Raw genomic sequence first — 12,562 nt, forward strand, 5'->3', positions numbered from 1 at the left:
ATGCTCTGGAAGGTCTACTTATATAATCCCTCACTTTTTCCCCTGCAGTTTTGTCCTCACAGCAATGAGGTAATTCTGTTTATAGCATGTGAAAAGAGGGATGGTCCTACTTCACTGTAAACCTGGCTTTTTATCTCATAGAGAGAAAAAGAACTTGGTTTGGAAGTTATGCTATTCCCTATTTAGTCTATGTACAAGTTGGGTAACAGAGTAGGAGGGAAGTAACAGAAGAATGCATGTGAAGAAAGGTGCTGGTACTTAAAGGAAGAACACTGGGAATTTCCTCTGAAGAAGCCAAGCATTTGGGGAGAAATTCTTCTATATGGCTCAGGGTCTGCATCCAGCTTTCAAGGCTTCAACCTCAAAACTGATAGAGGCTATCAAAAGGGCATGGGAAAAAGGACTTATGCTCCAATCCTGCCTTGCACTGTGTCAGTTACTGCAGCTGAAACAGTCTGGCTCGTTCAAAGTAAAAAACAGAAGAGGATTTGACCCTTACACAGAAACTTCCTTTAAACAGCATAAAAAGTCAATGGTGAAACTAATAAAATATTTAATCCATGTATTCTCTAAACATAACTCCTATTTTGGAAGCACAACTGGTCTAAGCTCCATATTTAGCAGGAAGATTACACTCCTATTACACTCTTACAGTGTCTTAATTATGATGTCTGAAAGCACCTCGATTTCCAAGCCAAAACTTTGGGAGTGTACCCCAAGGAAATAAAGAGAAAACTTGTCTGGTTGATAAATGAATGACATAGCCACCAACACCAAAGCTGAGAAGATTCCATTTTTGTGTGTGTTAAAAGCCATGCGCAATGTTTCAGTGTTTTCATAGCTGGAGTCCACTATGAATTATTTAGCAATATTATGCAGGCAAACCCCAGGGCTTAGACCAGCAGATGAAGAGAAACTAGTCTTATAGTACCAGGGGGTGAAATGGAGACCATGACAATGTTTAGACTGCAGACAATAATGCAATTTGTATTATTCTTAGCCCCTGTTTAAAAATCAAGTTTTGGGTTGATCGCCTAGCCTCAGCAATCAGAGCACTTGAAGAATACCTGGGATTTTCCTCTTATGTGTGTTTGTTTTAGTTAATTTAAAAAGACACCTGACTACAGTCATGCTTTATGCCTCTCTTTCAAATACTTCAAGCCAGATGAAGGTGCTAATTTTTTTCTCTTGAAGACAAAAGCTGATTCACTACAACCCCCAAGCAAAAAACCTAAGATCTAGAGACTTATCAGCTAGTTTTATAGCAAGCTTCATTCCTTTGAAGGATAATTCACTTATTCTCTCTCATCAGGAAACATCTCCCTAAGTTGGGCGTGTCTATAGGTGTGAATATCACGAATCGCACATCTTAAAAGCAAGCATAGAAATATGGGCAGGCCAGAACCATAGCCAGGAGTCAATACACAACATGTATTGACTAGGACAAAACTAATGAAGCTAGATGTAGCCCTCCAGCACAGATTTCACCAGTAATTTCTTTGCCCATAGACGAAACCACATTAAGGGACTGGTGGGCTGTGACTTCCTAGAGAAGATCTTTATGCCTGTCTATGTCACTCTTCCCACCTGGAGCACAGCACCATCCCCTCTGCTTCACACGCCATCACCCAGTGTGCCAGGAAGAACACATGAGCTACAAGGCACTTGCACCTGGCAGAGGAAAGCATCACATGCAACTCTGTGACACAACATACACTGATGTCTAAAGGATTCCCTGAAACTGCAGGAGAGCTCAAGACAGAAGTAACCTGTCATTGTGTGCTTTTGACACATCTGGTAACACGTCAAACACCTTATAAACTTATATTTATTTGTTTTTCAAATTCTTAGCCTTTTCCCCACCTTACTCTCCCAGAGCAACAGCTCCCTTCATTACTGTCTCATCTGGAATTCAGCAACACCAATGAGGAAGAAACGCTGAGAAGTTTTACCTTGTGGTGGTGGTTAGATTCTATGACCTTCACCTCATTCCAGCATCAGTTAAGAAAGACAAAGGAAACAATCAGGGGAATCCAAACGGAGACTAAATACACAAAAAGCTAATCATTCCTATAGAATTAAATGCTTAACTCTAACAACTTTAAATAAAAAATAACAAAAAAATTCTAATACGTTTCCACATTAGCCTCTTAGTGATGTTCATGTTTGAGGAGAAGAGCCAGTATTCCTCACCAGGAATTTGGCAGCTCTCCTTTTTGAGTATAATGGGTCTGTAGTGAACTCCAGACATGTTCGTTAGTTGGCTCTGAGAGATGGTGAAACCTATCAAACTCATCAAGCAAAGCTGCCTTCATGAGTATGTTAGAGTTCCAGGGCTCTGTGCCTACGGTTGGAGATCTGTGGGCCCTGGGTCTGTCTTGAAAGATAGCTAAAAGGGATAAAATATCATTTTTGCTGGTATTATACGGAACTGTCTGAGGACATTTCCCCACCTGCAGCTGTAACAGCTGTAACTTGATGTTAGTCCTCTTCAAAAACATCATTCTTGTGTGGCCTCAAGCCACATGGTTGGCAGTTCAAAGCTCAAGCAGTCATGAGGCTCTGCCATGCTAACTTCCTTTTCCTCAGAATATGAACTCCATCTAACCCTTGATTTCTAGAACACAGTCAGGTGTCTAGAGAAAAAGGAATATGGTGGCAACTAAAATATTTACCCTTGCACCTTCAGGACCACATGTTCCAAGAATTCCCATTTCCTCTTCTTTTCTCTCTCTCTTTGGCCCATCCAAAAGGCCCTTCCAAAAAAGCTGCAGCAGTCACTGACAGGAGTATCAGACTGCCTGTGAACCAAGGAGGTAGAGATACTACCCACATTGTTCCCTCCTCTCCACACATGGATGTAGACAATGGGGACCAGCACCTTTGTCTTGATTACTTTGGAGAAACACACACATGCATATGGGTCAAAACAGACCTGGCAGCTTTCAGCTGTCTCCACTGTATGTAGGATCCTGTTTATTAATCAGACTCCTGCTTCAGCCTTCCCCCTCTTTCCCAAGCTGCACAAATAAGATGTCTTGCCTCAGCTGCAGTTCTCTTCCCCCATCCTGCAGTCATTAAGGGCTGCTTCTCTGACACCCCAAACTGGGAAAGAAGTACCATTAACAATGTCACAAATTCCCTAGGGCTGTGAAACCACTTAAGTAGTTTGGATGTCCAACTTCATTCAAGTTTATTGTTTAGAAAAAATAGATGGACTTACTCCACTTTGAACATTTTAGCTCAATGACTTTAAAGCAGAAAGCTAGACAAGCTGAAGAAGTCTTTCACACATTAAAACAAGTTAGTTGATTCATTTTGATATATATCAGTAATGATTTAATTAAACCCTCCTGAATGTCTTAGGTCTGCTTCATGCAAAGTGATAGGCTTAACAGGAATCCATTGCATTTGGCAGGACTTGAAGAGTTGAACTTATTCCATAGGCTGCCCTCAAGCATGAAGAGTAGCATGGTAACTGTTATACCCTTAGAGATCTCTACTGTAGTTGCACAGTGTCACTGACCTGTACTTATACAAAGTAGAAAAATGAATTTGGAATTCCATATGATCTTTTTCTCTATGCCTTACTCGCACAATAAGCATTCAGAAGTTAGGATTTTTGGATCTCTCTAAAAGATGAGATTTCTCACGTTATGAGCTCAAATACCAGGTCATGCATAAAAAGCATCATGGCATTATTTCCTATTTAGCTTCCTATATTTGGGCCCTGTATTCCTCTTGAGAACTCTTGAATCTTACAAGTACATTAGGTCACACAGTTCAAGGCTGGAGACATGTCCAGTGTAGCCCAATGCAAAGGATATGTCCTTGTCACAGGTCCTGAAGATAGAAGAAAATGAAAGACCTTTTTCTGTGTCCCAGGTTTAAATTTAATTGAAATTTAATCTAATTCTTGCTCCAGAATCAGAATGGACTCTAGAGAAGATCTTCAGTTACCAAAAATGCAGAAGAAACTTCTTACCTGAAGCTTTACCTAGTCTATGACTTTTTTAAATTATTATTATTCTCACACAAATATCCATGACAATAGCAAAACCGCATGAGACTAAGTGGAAAGTATTTAAAGGACATCTGGTTTTGTTTTTTTCTTTTTTTTCCCCCACACTCACGGGGGGGGGGAAATGGTGCATGGAAAGGAGACTTTATAATCCTCCCCACAGCCACCCCAAAATAGCTTTCTTTGCATGGCTCCCCATCTGCATATTACATATGCTTGTTAGACATATATGGCTTCGGCCAGAAGACAATGCTGCATGGAGCAGCTTGTGCTTTGGCTCTGCATCACATACTCATAGCCCCACACTTCATCATTGGGCTTTGGCGAGCAGATTTCACTTTGTCTCCATTTCTGACATCACGGTACTGACAAATTAATCACATACATGCTTATCTGCAGACAGAACAGAAAACTCTCCTTCCTGATCACCCATTTCCATCCAAGGGATTAGTCTATAGAAGACACTGGTGAAGACACTGTTTCAGTTGGAGGTATTAAGTTATGTATACCTTCAGGTTACATCCAAACCTCTGAAGCTGAATCACTTTAGGTTAAAAAAACCCAAAACACTTGGGATACCTTTAACTGCAGGACATGATTTATTAATAAAAGTATGTAAAGCTTAATACAATGAATTGCAATGAAATATGAAAAATGTAAACCAGTCTGTAATAAGAGACCATGCCCACACCTACTTTAGTGAAATTTTGACTCCAGAATCTTATTTTTATCACTAGAAGTTCAGAAGTCTTAAATCCTTCCCATAATAACTGTCCTGTGCTCTTTAGCAAGACTCAAAACATTTTACTCATAATTGTGCACAGTCTTTAATCTCTCTGGCTTTCCTCAGAACAAGGAAATGGTAAGATCAAGCCTAGACAACTGGTTTTAATTTAACCTAATTGCTTGTGTTTCAAGGAGAAATCCATGTCTCTGGCTAACTTTGTAATTTCACAGGGCCAGAAAGGAAGAAAGCTGAAATGGTGTTGCTCCTACAAATCCTCAGTGTAACTGCCCAAATCAGTGCTATAAATTCAATACACATTTAAGCTAAAAAGAACTGCAATTATTCTTACCACCACTTATGGCCTTCTGGGCCTTCTCTCTGATACCAGGCCAACAGACCAATAATTGTTCGATGGCTTTCATGATGACATTCTCATTAGGGCCCGAATTTTGATATCATTAATCAAACACCATCTTATTCCATGAATAGTCATCCCATTAACTCCAGCTCTCTGAATAAGGACCTATTTAGTGCAAGTCTATTGGATTTGGCACTGAATTAGAACAGACTACATAGATATGAACTTTCAAATTCAGATGGAAAATATCATGTCTAAGCACAGTCCTACAGTATGCTAAGTATCACATGTATGTTGAGAGCACTCAATACTTTGTAAGAGAAAGGTTGTGCCTTCCAGAATCAGTCTTAAATAGATAGAGCAATCAGAGATTTAATATAATCTCACATGCTGAACGCTAAGGCTTCTTTCTACCAATGGATGAATACGTTACAATCAGACAAAACAAAGAATATAGTTTTACGCAAAGTCCACTTTCCAATAACTTCTGTTGGCAGTTTATAAAATTCTCTGCCTTCTGTGGATAAGTGGTTCCAAAGTGTAATCCCATTGGTGCTACGTAACTTCAACCAAGTTCAGTATTTGAAACTATCCCTTGTTCTTACAGAAACTGTTTCTACTATGTAGACAGAACCATCTCGGCTCCTTGGCTCTATCTTAAAAAGAAAGTCTACCTCAATGGCTCAAGTTTCTGTGAAGGTACTGGAGAACAATTTATCCCGCACTATGCCATGATGTGGTACTGTGTGTTCCTAACAGTGCAGCTTTCCTCATCCAAAGAGAAGAAACTACCCCCTTTGCATGTCAGTATAACATTCTTATACTGTATATCTATACCCATCAAACTATGACTCCTTCTGGGTCCTAGAAATCTTCTTCTGACTCCAGTTCATTGAAAACTTCTGACCAAATAGGCAAAAGTGGAGGGGGGGGGAAGGAAATTTGATTAGCTATTATTTATGATCTCTATTGGCATTAAAATTGATCAAGATAATCAGAAGCAACAAAAACATTATGCAGTGGGCCAAGGGTGCTCAGCTATTAGACAGTTATCTCTTCACAGAACAGAGGACTTTCCTGCTACATAAATAGAGAGCTTAAGGATGAGTTTTCTTATGTGACCAGTGTTGACTTAACTCTATTTTCTGGAAGTGGTAATGGTAAAACTAACTGAGTTAAAAGGAATTTTCCTGTCTTCTCTGATTCAGCTTATTACCACAGCAGTGTCACCTAGTAGCATACTATCATCTACTAGTGTAACAAACACGCAACCGTCATTTATCACACACTGCTTTTTTTCTCTCACACCATCTTCAGCAGGAAAAACATGTACAATACATATCCCAGTGTAAGATGGGGTGCTTTGTTTTCTTAATTTGGGGAAACATATTCTTGTGCACTTTTATAAATATATATACTGAAAATCATTTAGATAAGACAAGGTCAAGCACACTTTCCATTTGGAAAGGATGGTAGTGAAAYGTGGGCATCTTTGCTTCCTGCAGAATTTCATTCTGAACTTGTACCCATCTCTGTGAATTTTCTGTTACTACAAGATGGGCTTTATTATTGTCACGGAGAGCTTCACTGGATCAAAGAGGTGAAGCTGTCATTCACAGTCTTCAAGCCAGACCTTTAAGCAGTTCATAAAAACCTTGGTCTAGGTTATAGAGCACCTTTGAGAAAAAGGCTGAAACGCTACATTTGATTTCACCAGTATTCCACAGGAAGCCACTATGCAATAAAGAAGGTAAAAATAATGTGCTTATTGTAATCTGGGTTGATATATCAAATCTCCTCAGTATTCTGTGCTAGCTTATATTTGCAAGACTTTGAAGGCTTCATAGCCAGGCAGATCACATTACCGCAGTCCAGCTCATAGGCACAAAGACATGAATATGTGAAAACAGATCATCAGCTTCTACAATGGGACAGAGATATATAGCCATCCAGAGAAAAAAGACAGCTCATATATCTTGGTGAATGAAATTTAGTAACAATGAAGAATTACTTGATGCTCATGAGGAACTGAAAACCTATGTGCGTGCATCTTCACCAAAGAAGATTGAGCAGTAACTGCAACCTCTTTGAGAGACTCTCGTGGACTGGTTCTGGGTTGTTCTGAGTACAGAATATTAGTCTCAGTAAAACAGGCTTCAGTTTTGACTATTCTTTTCAAACTCAGCCAGAATGAATTTCTCAGTATTAGTTAGATTCATCTGTACTTAAAAGGGAAGGAAGATTCTTTGAACCAGGTATTGACCTGTCATTCAGAAATGATACCAATTGCTCACAACTTCATTTTGCAAGCTAGGAAAGATCAAAATTGATTTTACAAGCCTTGAGTCAAGATTTCAATTCAGAATTCAATTCCATCAAGGATTTATGGAGGATAAATGTCATAAACTCCAGGTATTTGGATGTGCTGTTCATTGAGGGATAAAGGTAAAGCACAAGTAGACTTAAGACAGTGCTAAGCACTAATGAAATTCTATTCCTTAATTTTCAGATTTCCTAAGCCTGTATCTTCTGAGAGTCTTTGCAAGACTTGTATTGCTTGTTTTTGATAACTCTCTAATGTGAACATAGTCTGGGCCAGTTTCTCAGCTACTAAGGTAAGAGAAGAACATTTATTGATTTTAATGACTGAAGTCTCTAGAAGTTGTCATTAGAAGAAAAACCTTTTGATGATCTAATTTAGCTCTACTCTAACATAGAATACAAAAAAATAATGAGCACCTAAATGTTACAATTGATTGTTATGGATATACATACATACACAAAGGCAGGCTTACTCAGAGCTGTAGATGATTTATTGCTTCACTGACATCAAAAGCACCATACCAAATGCATATCAGGCAAGGATCTGCCCCTTAAGATCTATGCTTACTATAAGTATTTTTAGAATGTAACAATGGAACTGGTATGGAATAAAGCAGAGTTACAGACCCAGATCACTGCAGTAAATGAAAAATGTACTTTGGTCCTGGTTACAAAGTATTTCTGTTCCCAGAGTGATGTTCCCATGTGCATATCAGCACAAAGCCAAAAAATAAACAAACAAACAAACAAACAAAAGCTACAGGAAAGGAATGAAACGGATATTTCTACATTTCTACATTTATATTTTAAGTATAAATATTTAACTAGTCACAGTAATGTCTAGGCATATGGATATCTAGTATCTGGAATATATCTGTAAGCCCACTAGAAGGATATAGGTAAATTCACTTCTAGAAGAGAGATTAGAAGAAATGACTATAGCATCACACTAGTAATATGGAGAGTTGCACAAACTAGAACTCCCCAATCAGAGGAAAAATTACACTGTTTTTTTCTTTTTACCACACAACTCTTTCCTGAATAAATACTGATCACAGAATCCAGCTCTTCCATGGAGCATGGGGTACCATGGCACAACATGATCCATGGTTCATAGATGCCATGTGACAGAATCACAACCACTCTAGCACCCTTTGCAAAGACTGCGGCCATACTGTGGAATCATAAAGCCTCTTATTAAAGAAGATGTAGACTCCTCATTGGAAAGTTTTTGCTTGTTTGTTTGCTTTTGATGGTGAGAGGCCCTATTCTTAAAAAGATGTTATTAGCCCTGGATTGCAATTAAATCCAATTAATTCTGTCTAATTTTAAGTGTTGAATATGTAAAACCTTAACTATAAACTTCATGAACTATAATATAGTTAGTACATGTACTATATCCACCTTTCCATATACATATGCACTTTCACAAACATTAAATGTATTTCTCTGAAAATACTTTAATAACATTCTAACTAGAAGAAGAGGCTTCAACAGCAACTTTTTTGAGATCTACTGTCACTAACTGTTGCAGCTTTAAACCTGACTGTCTCTCTGTAAGCTGTACACCTTCACATTCACCATTAAGAAAGACCTGCTGGACCACAAACTATAGGTTCACTTCATTCAGCAACTCTCTTCAGACTGAAAACAGCCAAAATGTATTTTACACAGAACTTCTTATTTCACTGCCCTTCCATATTAGATTCTCCAGTCATTTTAGATTTTGCAGTGCAGACTAAATATAGGTCTATCTTACCTTTCATGTGTTCCACATAGCAATATACATCATAAGTTTCATTAGGAAAACGGCGTCCATATGTTCTGACTCCTTTCTTTCCCATTTTATCTCCAAAGCAGCCAATTCTTGGATGTCTAATTGGATATCTGTTGTAATTGGATATCATATTTGTTATTATGGTAAGTCAGCATTTCAAGTCTGTACAGGCTAAGCATATTAATTTTGGAAAACACTGTCTAGAAGCCTTTTAAATGTCTCACCTAACGGTCTGGTCAGACAACCAGCCAGCATCACATTGTTCAAATCCATCTTCATAGGCTGCTTTCAGTTGCTCAGGGCTTGCTATGACAGCACCATTGTCCAGACAAGTCTGTTGAGCTTGTGTAAAATTCAGAGTATACCTGCTGGTTGCAGCACGATAGTGAAATACAACACCTGAAAAGATAACAAATGCACATTACCGATACATCTTGCATCATTTTTGCGATCCTCACTATATTGTAGCTTTACCTAGATACTGTTACAATGCTGAAAACAGACTGGTATAATAACAATAGTAAGCCTTCAAGATATTCTGCCATATAAATGATGCCCCCCTCTAGTGGTTGCTACCAGTAACTATACTTGGAGAAATTATTTTCACTGTACACATAGAAAAAAAGCAATTAAACCATATAAGCATTTCAACAGGTGTATTACAGCAAATTATAATCAAAAGGGAGAAGGAATGATTAAATGCATCAACTATGTCACACAGTCGCTTGGATTCTTTCAATTCAAAGTGCTGTTCAGCTGCCTGGACAGTAAGCAGGGTGTTTAGGCTGACAGTGCTGCCTGCCATATTGGCTTAATAAATGAGCCTACATGACACATCCAATTGCCAGTCAAACTGTGTGACCAGACAAGGCTAAGCACTTCTAGCCCTTGGAAAGAGGCAGATTAAAAAACAGACCTTCTGAAGCAGCCCGCTACGGTAGCCGCACACAGAAGTGCCAATGGTGAATCGGGATCCCTTCAGTGCGTGAGGTCTGTCAGCCACAGTGAGACAAACAGCCAAGGGGGACACCAAAAGGTTTGTGCTTTTGATGAAGATCTGATAATAAGAGATGGCCTGACATCTGTTCCTATGCATCCAAGGCTTACTACAAATATAACATTTATAAACATATGGCTGTTGGTCAACTTCTCATAACCGTGTTTTCCCACATGCACTACAAATGATATAGACTAAACAAAGCTTGATTTTACATGGTGCCTTTCTGGTTCTGGAAAGAATCTAGACTTTTTTAAAAGTTACTTGAACATATCAGAGGTTGGAGAGAGAAGGGTAGAGTTAAGGTGGTTTTGGTAAACATGGGTTCTGTCCAGGTGCCACATACTGTTTGCTATATAACTGTCCATAACTCCCACTGAATTCAACAACAGCTGCACATGCACAGTTAAACCATAAACAGTACCAACACTGAGGTGGCAGAAATCAGGTATTCCTTTTGGCAAGGTCACTTCCCTCCCTATCATCAATGTCTTTTACAGTTTGGTGTCAAAAGGATGTCTCCTGATGATCTTTGAACAACAACATACAACCTCACTTATTTCACTCTAAAATCTGCAGAAACAGCAGCAACACTATAAATTATCTACTGCACAGAATGGCTACAAAGCAAGAAGAATAAATCATAAAGTATTCCTTTATTCTGATGATTTTATTGGAATATTTCATGATGAGGAAATAACATACTCTAATATATTTTTGAAAAATGGTGGCATTGTAGCAATAAATAATTTAACTACAAGTCTTTTTTATTAGAACTTTGTTGAAAGGCAGAAGAAGGCTGATCATTTATGAGTAAGTAATAATATGGTAAAATGCTGTTTCAAGAAGTTCCAACACACTTAGAAATAGTTTTAGTCTTACAGACAATTTCAATGAAATTTTGCCATTTTACCAAAGGTATGACCAATGACCAATAAGTAGAAAATACACTTTTCTCTTCTTGTCATGTTTTTGCTAAGAAAGTTTCCCAAATGAAAAAAGAATACACTGTGTAAAACCTACACACACATTTAAGTCAAATCTCAATCATTAAACCCCAATTCCATCAAAACTACTGGCAGAGAAATAGGAAATGGAAGAGGAAATTTGGGGAATTCCCATATTTCATTATTTAATATGGATCCACACATCAGCCAGGCCACATATTAGGACCCTCTAGACCATTAGTGTCCCATAAACTGCAATTTCAGAATGACTGACCTAATCCATAATGCACATAATGCTTCTTCAGAGCAATGACATAATTTCAGACAGCATCAAATGGACCCAAGCAATGTTTGGCAAAGGTAACAAGTGAAGAATACATCCTGAAACACCATGGCTATGTTCACATTAATAAATTAAATATTCCAGGTACCTGGAAGTCAATCATCAAAACTGTTAAACTGTTAGATTAGTTTACTGCATTATTGGCCCAGGTCCCTTAAAACCCTTCCAAACAAATCTCTGGAAAAAATTCAGGAGCAAGCAAAGACCAGGGGCAATTCCCCATGGGCTGTGTTCAAGGGGCCCATCCCCTTTTGGAAGACAAAAGAGTCTAACAGCGTGGATGAGGGCCATACCCTTCCAGCTGGCCTCAGTGCTACACAACAGTCTCAAGCACATCTCCTTATTAATATAAACTATCTGTACTGGGCGAGATTGAGAGGGGATGGCAGAGAGATAGCTATACTAGCTCATACGTCTCTGCAGTTTCACTGTTCTGTGGCACCCCCTGTTGCCTAATTAGGGAAAATTTATAGACCCTTTGTATTGCCTAAGTTGTGTAAAAATGTATATACAGAGACATGCAAAATATATGTGCGCATAAAAGTAATTTGGTTTTGTATATCCCAAAACACACAGTCCCTTATCACACTTCCATCACAGAGCACTATCTTACGACACAAAAAGAGTTAGACAGCAGCAACTGATTACTTTGTGAATTTAACAGATCAAACCAACAAAAATAAGAGGTGCTGCAGTAGGCATTAAAATATTTATTTTAATAGATTAGGTTTATTTTAATAGATTAGGTATTTACTATATTAGATATTTAGTTATATGAGTTGACACTGTGGGCCAGTTACCTGCTGGTATAAATCAGTACGGCTCTATTCAGTGGTATAGTAGAAAATAAAAATATGATTTTAATTGACCTGCTTGGTGTTCTATGCCCAGAAATAAGAAATGGGCAAGTGGATAAAACATTTATCCTGAATATTAAGGACAAACCTATAAGAATATATGCAAGATGGGCATCTGGCTTTACTGCTTTTTATTGTGAAGAGCAGATACTAACATTTTAAACTTTCCTTTGTTTGTACTATACAATATTTGACTCTGACTCTGCAACTCAG

At 38.3% G+C, this 12,562-nt stretch overlaps 1 protein-coding gene across 1 annotated transcript in view; it reads right to left on the reverse strand.

Annotated features, from left to right (window-relative positions):
* The window catches only part of VCAN (versican), a 105,016-nt gene that overhangs the window by 73,960 nt on the left and 18,494 nt on the right, over window positions 1-12,562 (reverse strand). The window contains exons 3-4 of the mRNA XM_026087164.1: window positions 9,430-9,604; window positions 9,188-9,315 (exon numbers count right to left, since the gene is read on the reverse strand). Of these exons, the coding sequence (XP_025942949.1) occupies window positions 9,188-9,315; window positions 9,430-9,604 (303 nt within the window). The remainder of the gene's footprint in view (window positions 1-9,187; window positions 9,316-9,429; window positions 9,605-12,562) is intronic.

Source organism: Apteryx rowi, unplaced genomic scaffold (genome assembly GCF_003343035.1).
Source record: "Apteryx rowi isolate R43461 unplaced genomic scaffold, aptRow1 scaffold_707, whole genome shotgun sequence".
Lineage (NCBI taxonomy): Eukaryota > Metazoa > Chordata > Aves > Apterygiformes > Apterygidae > Apteryx > Apteryx rowi.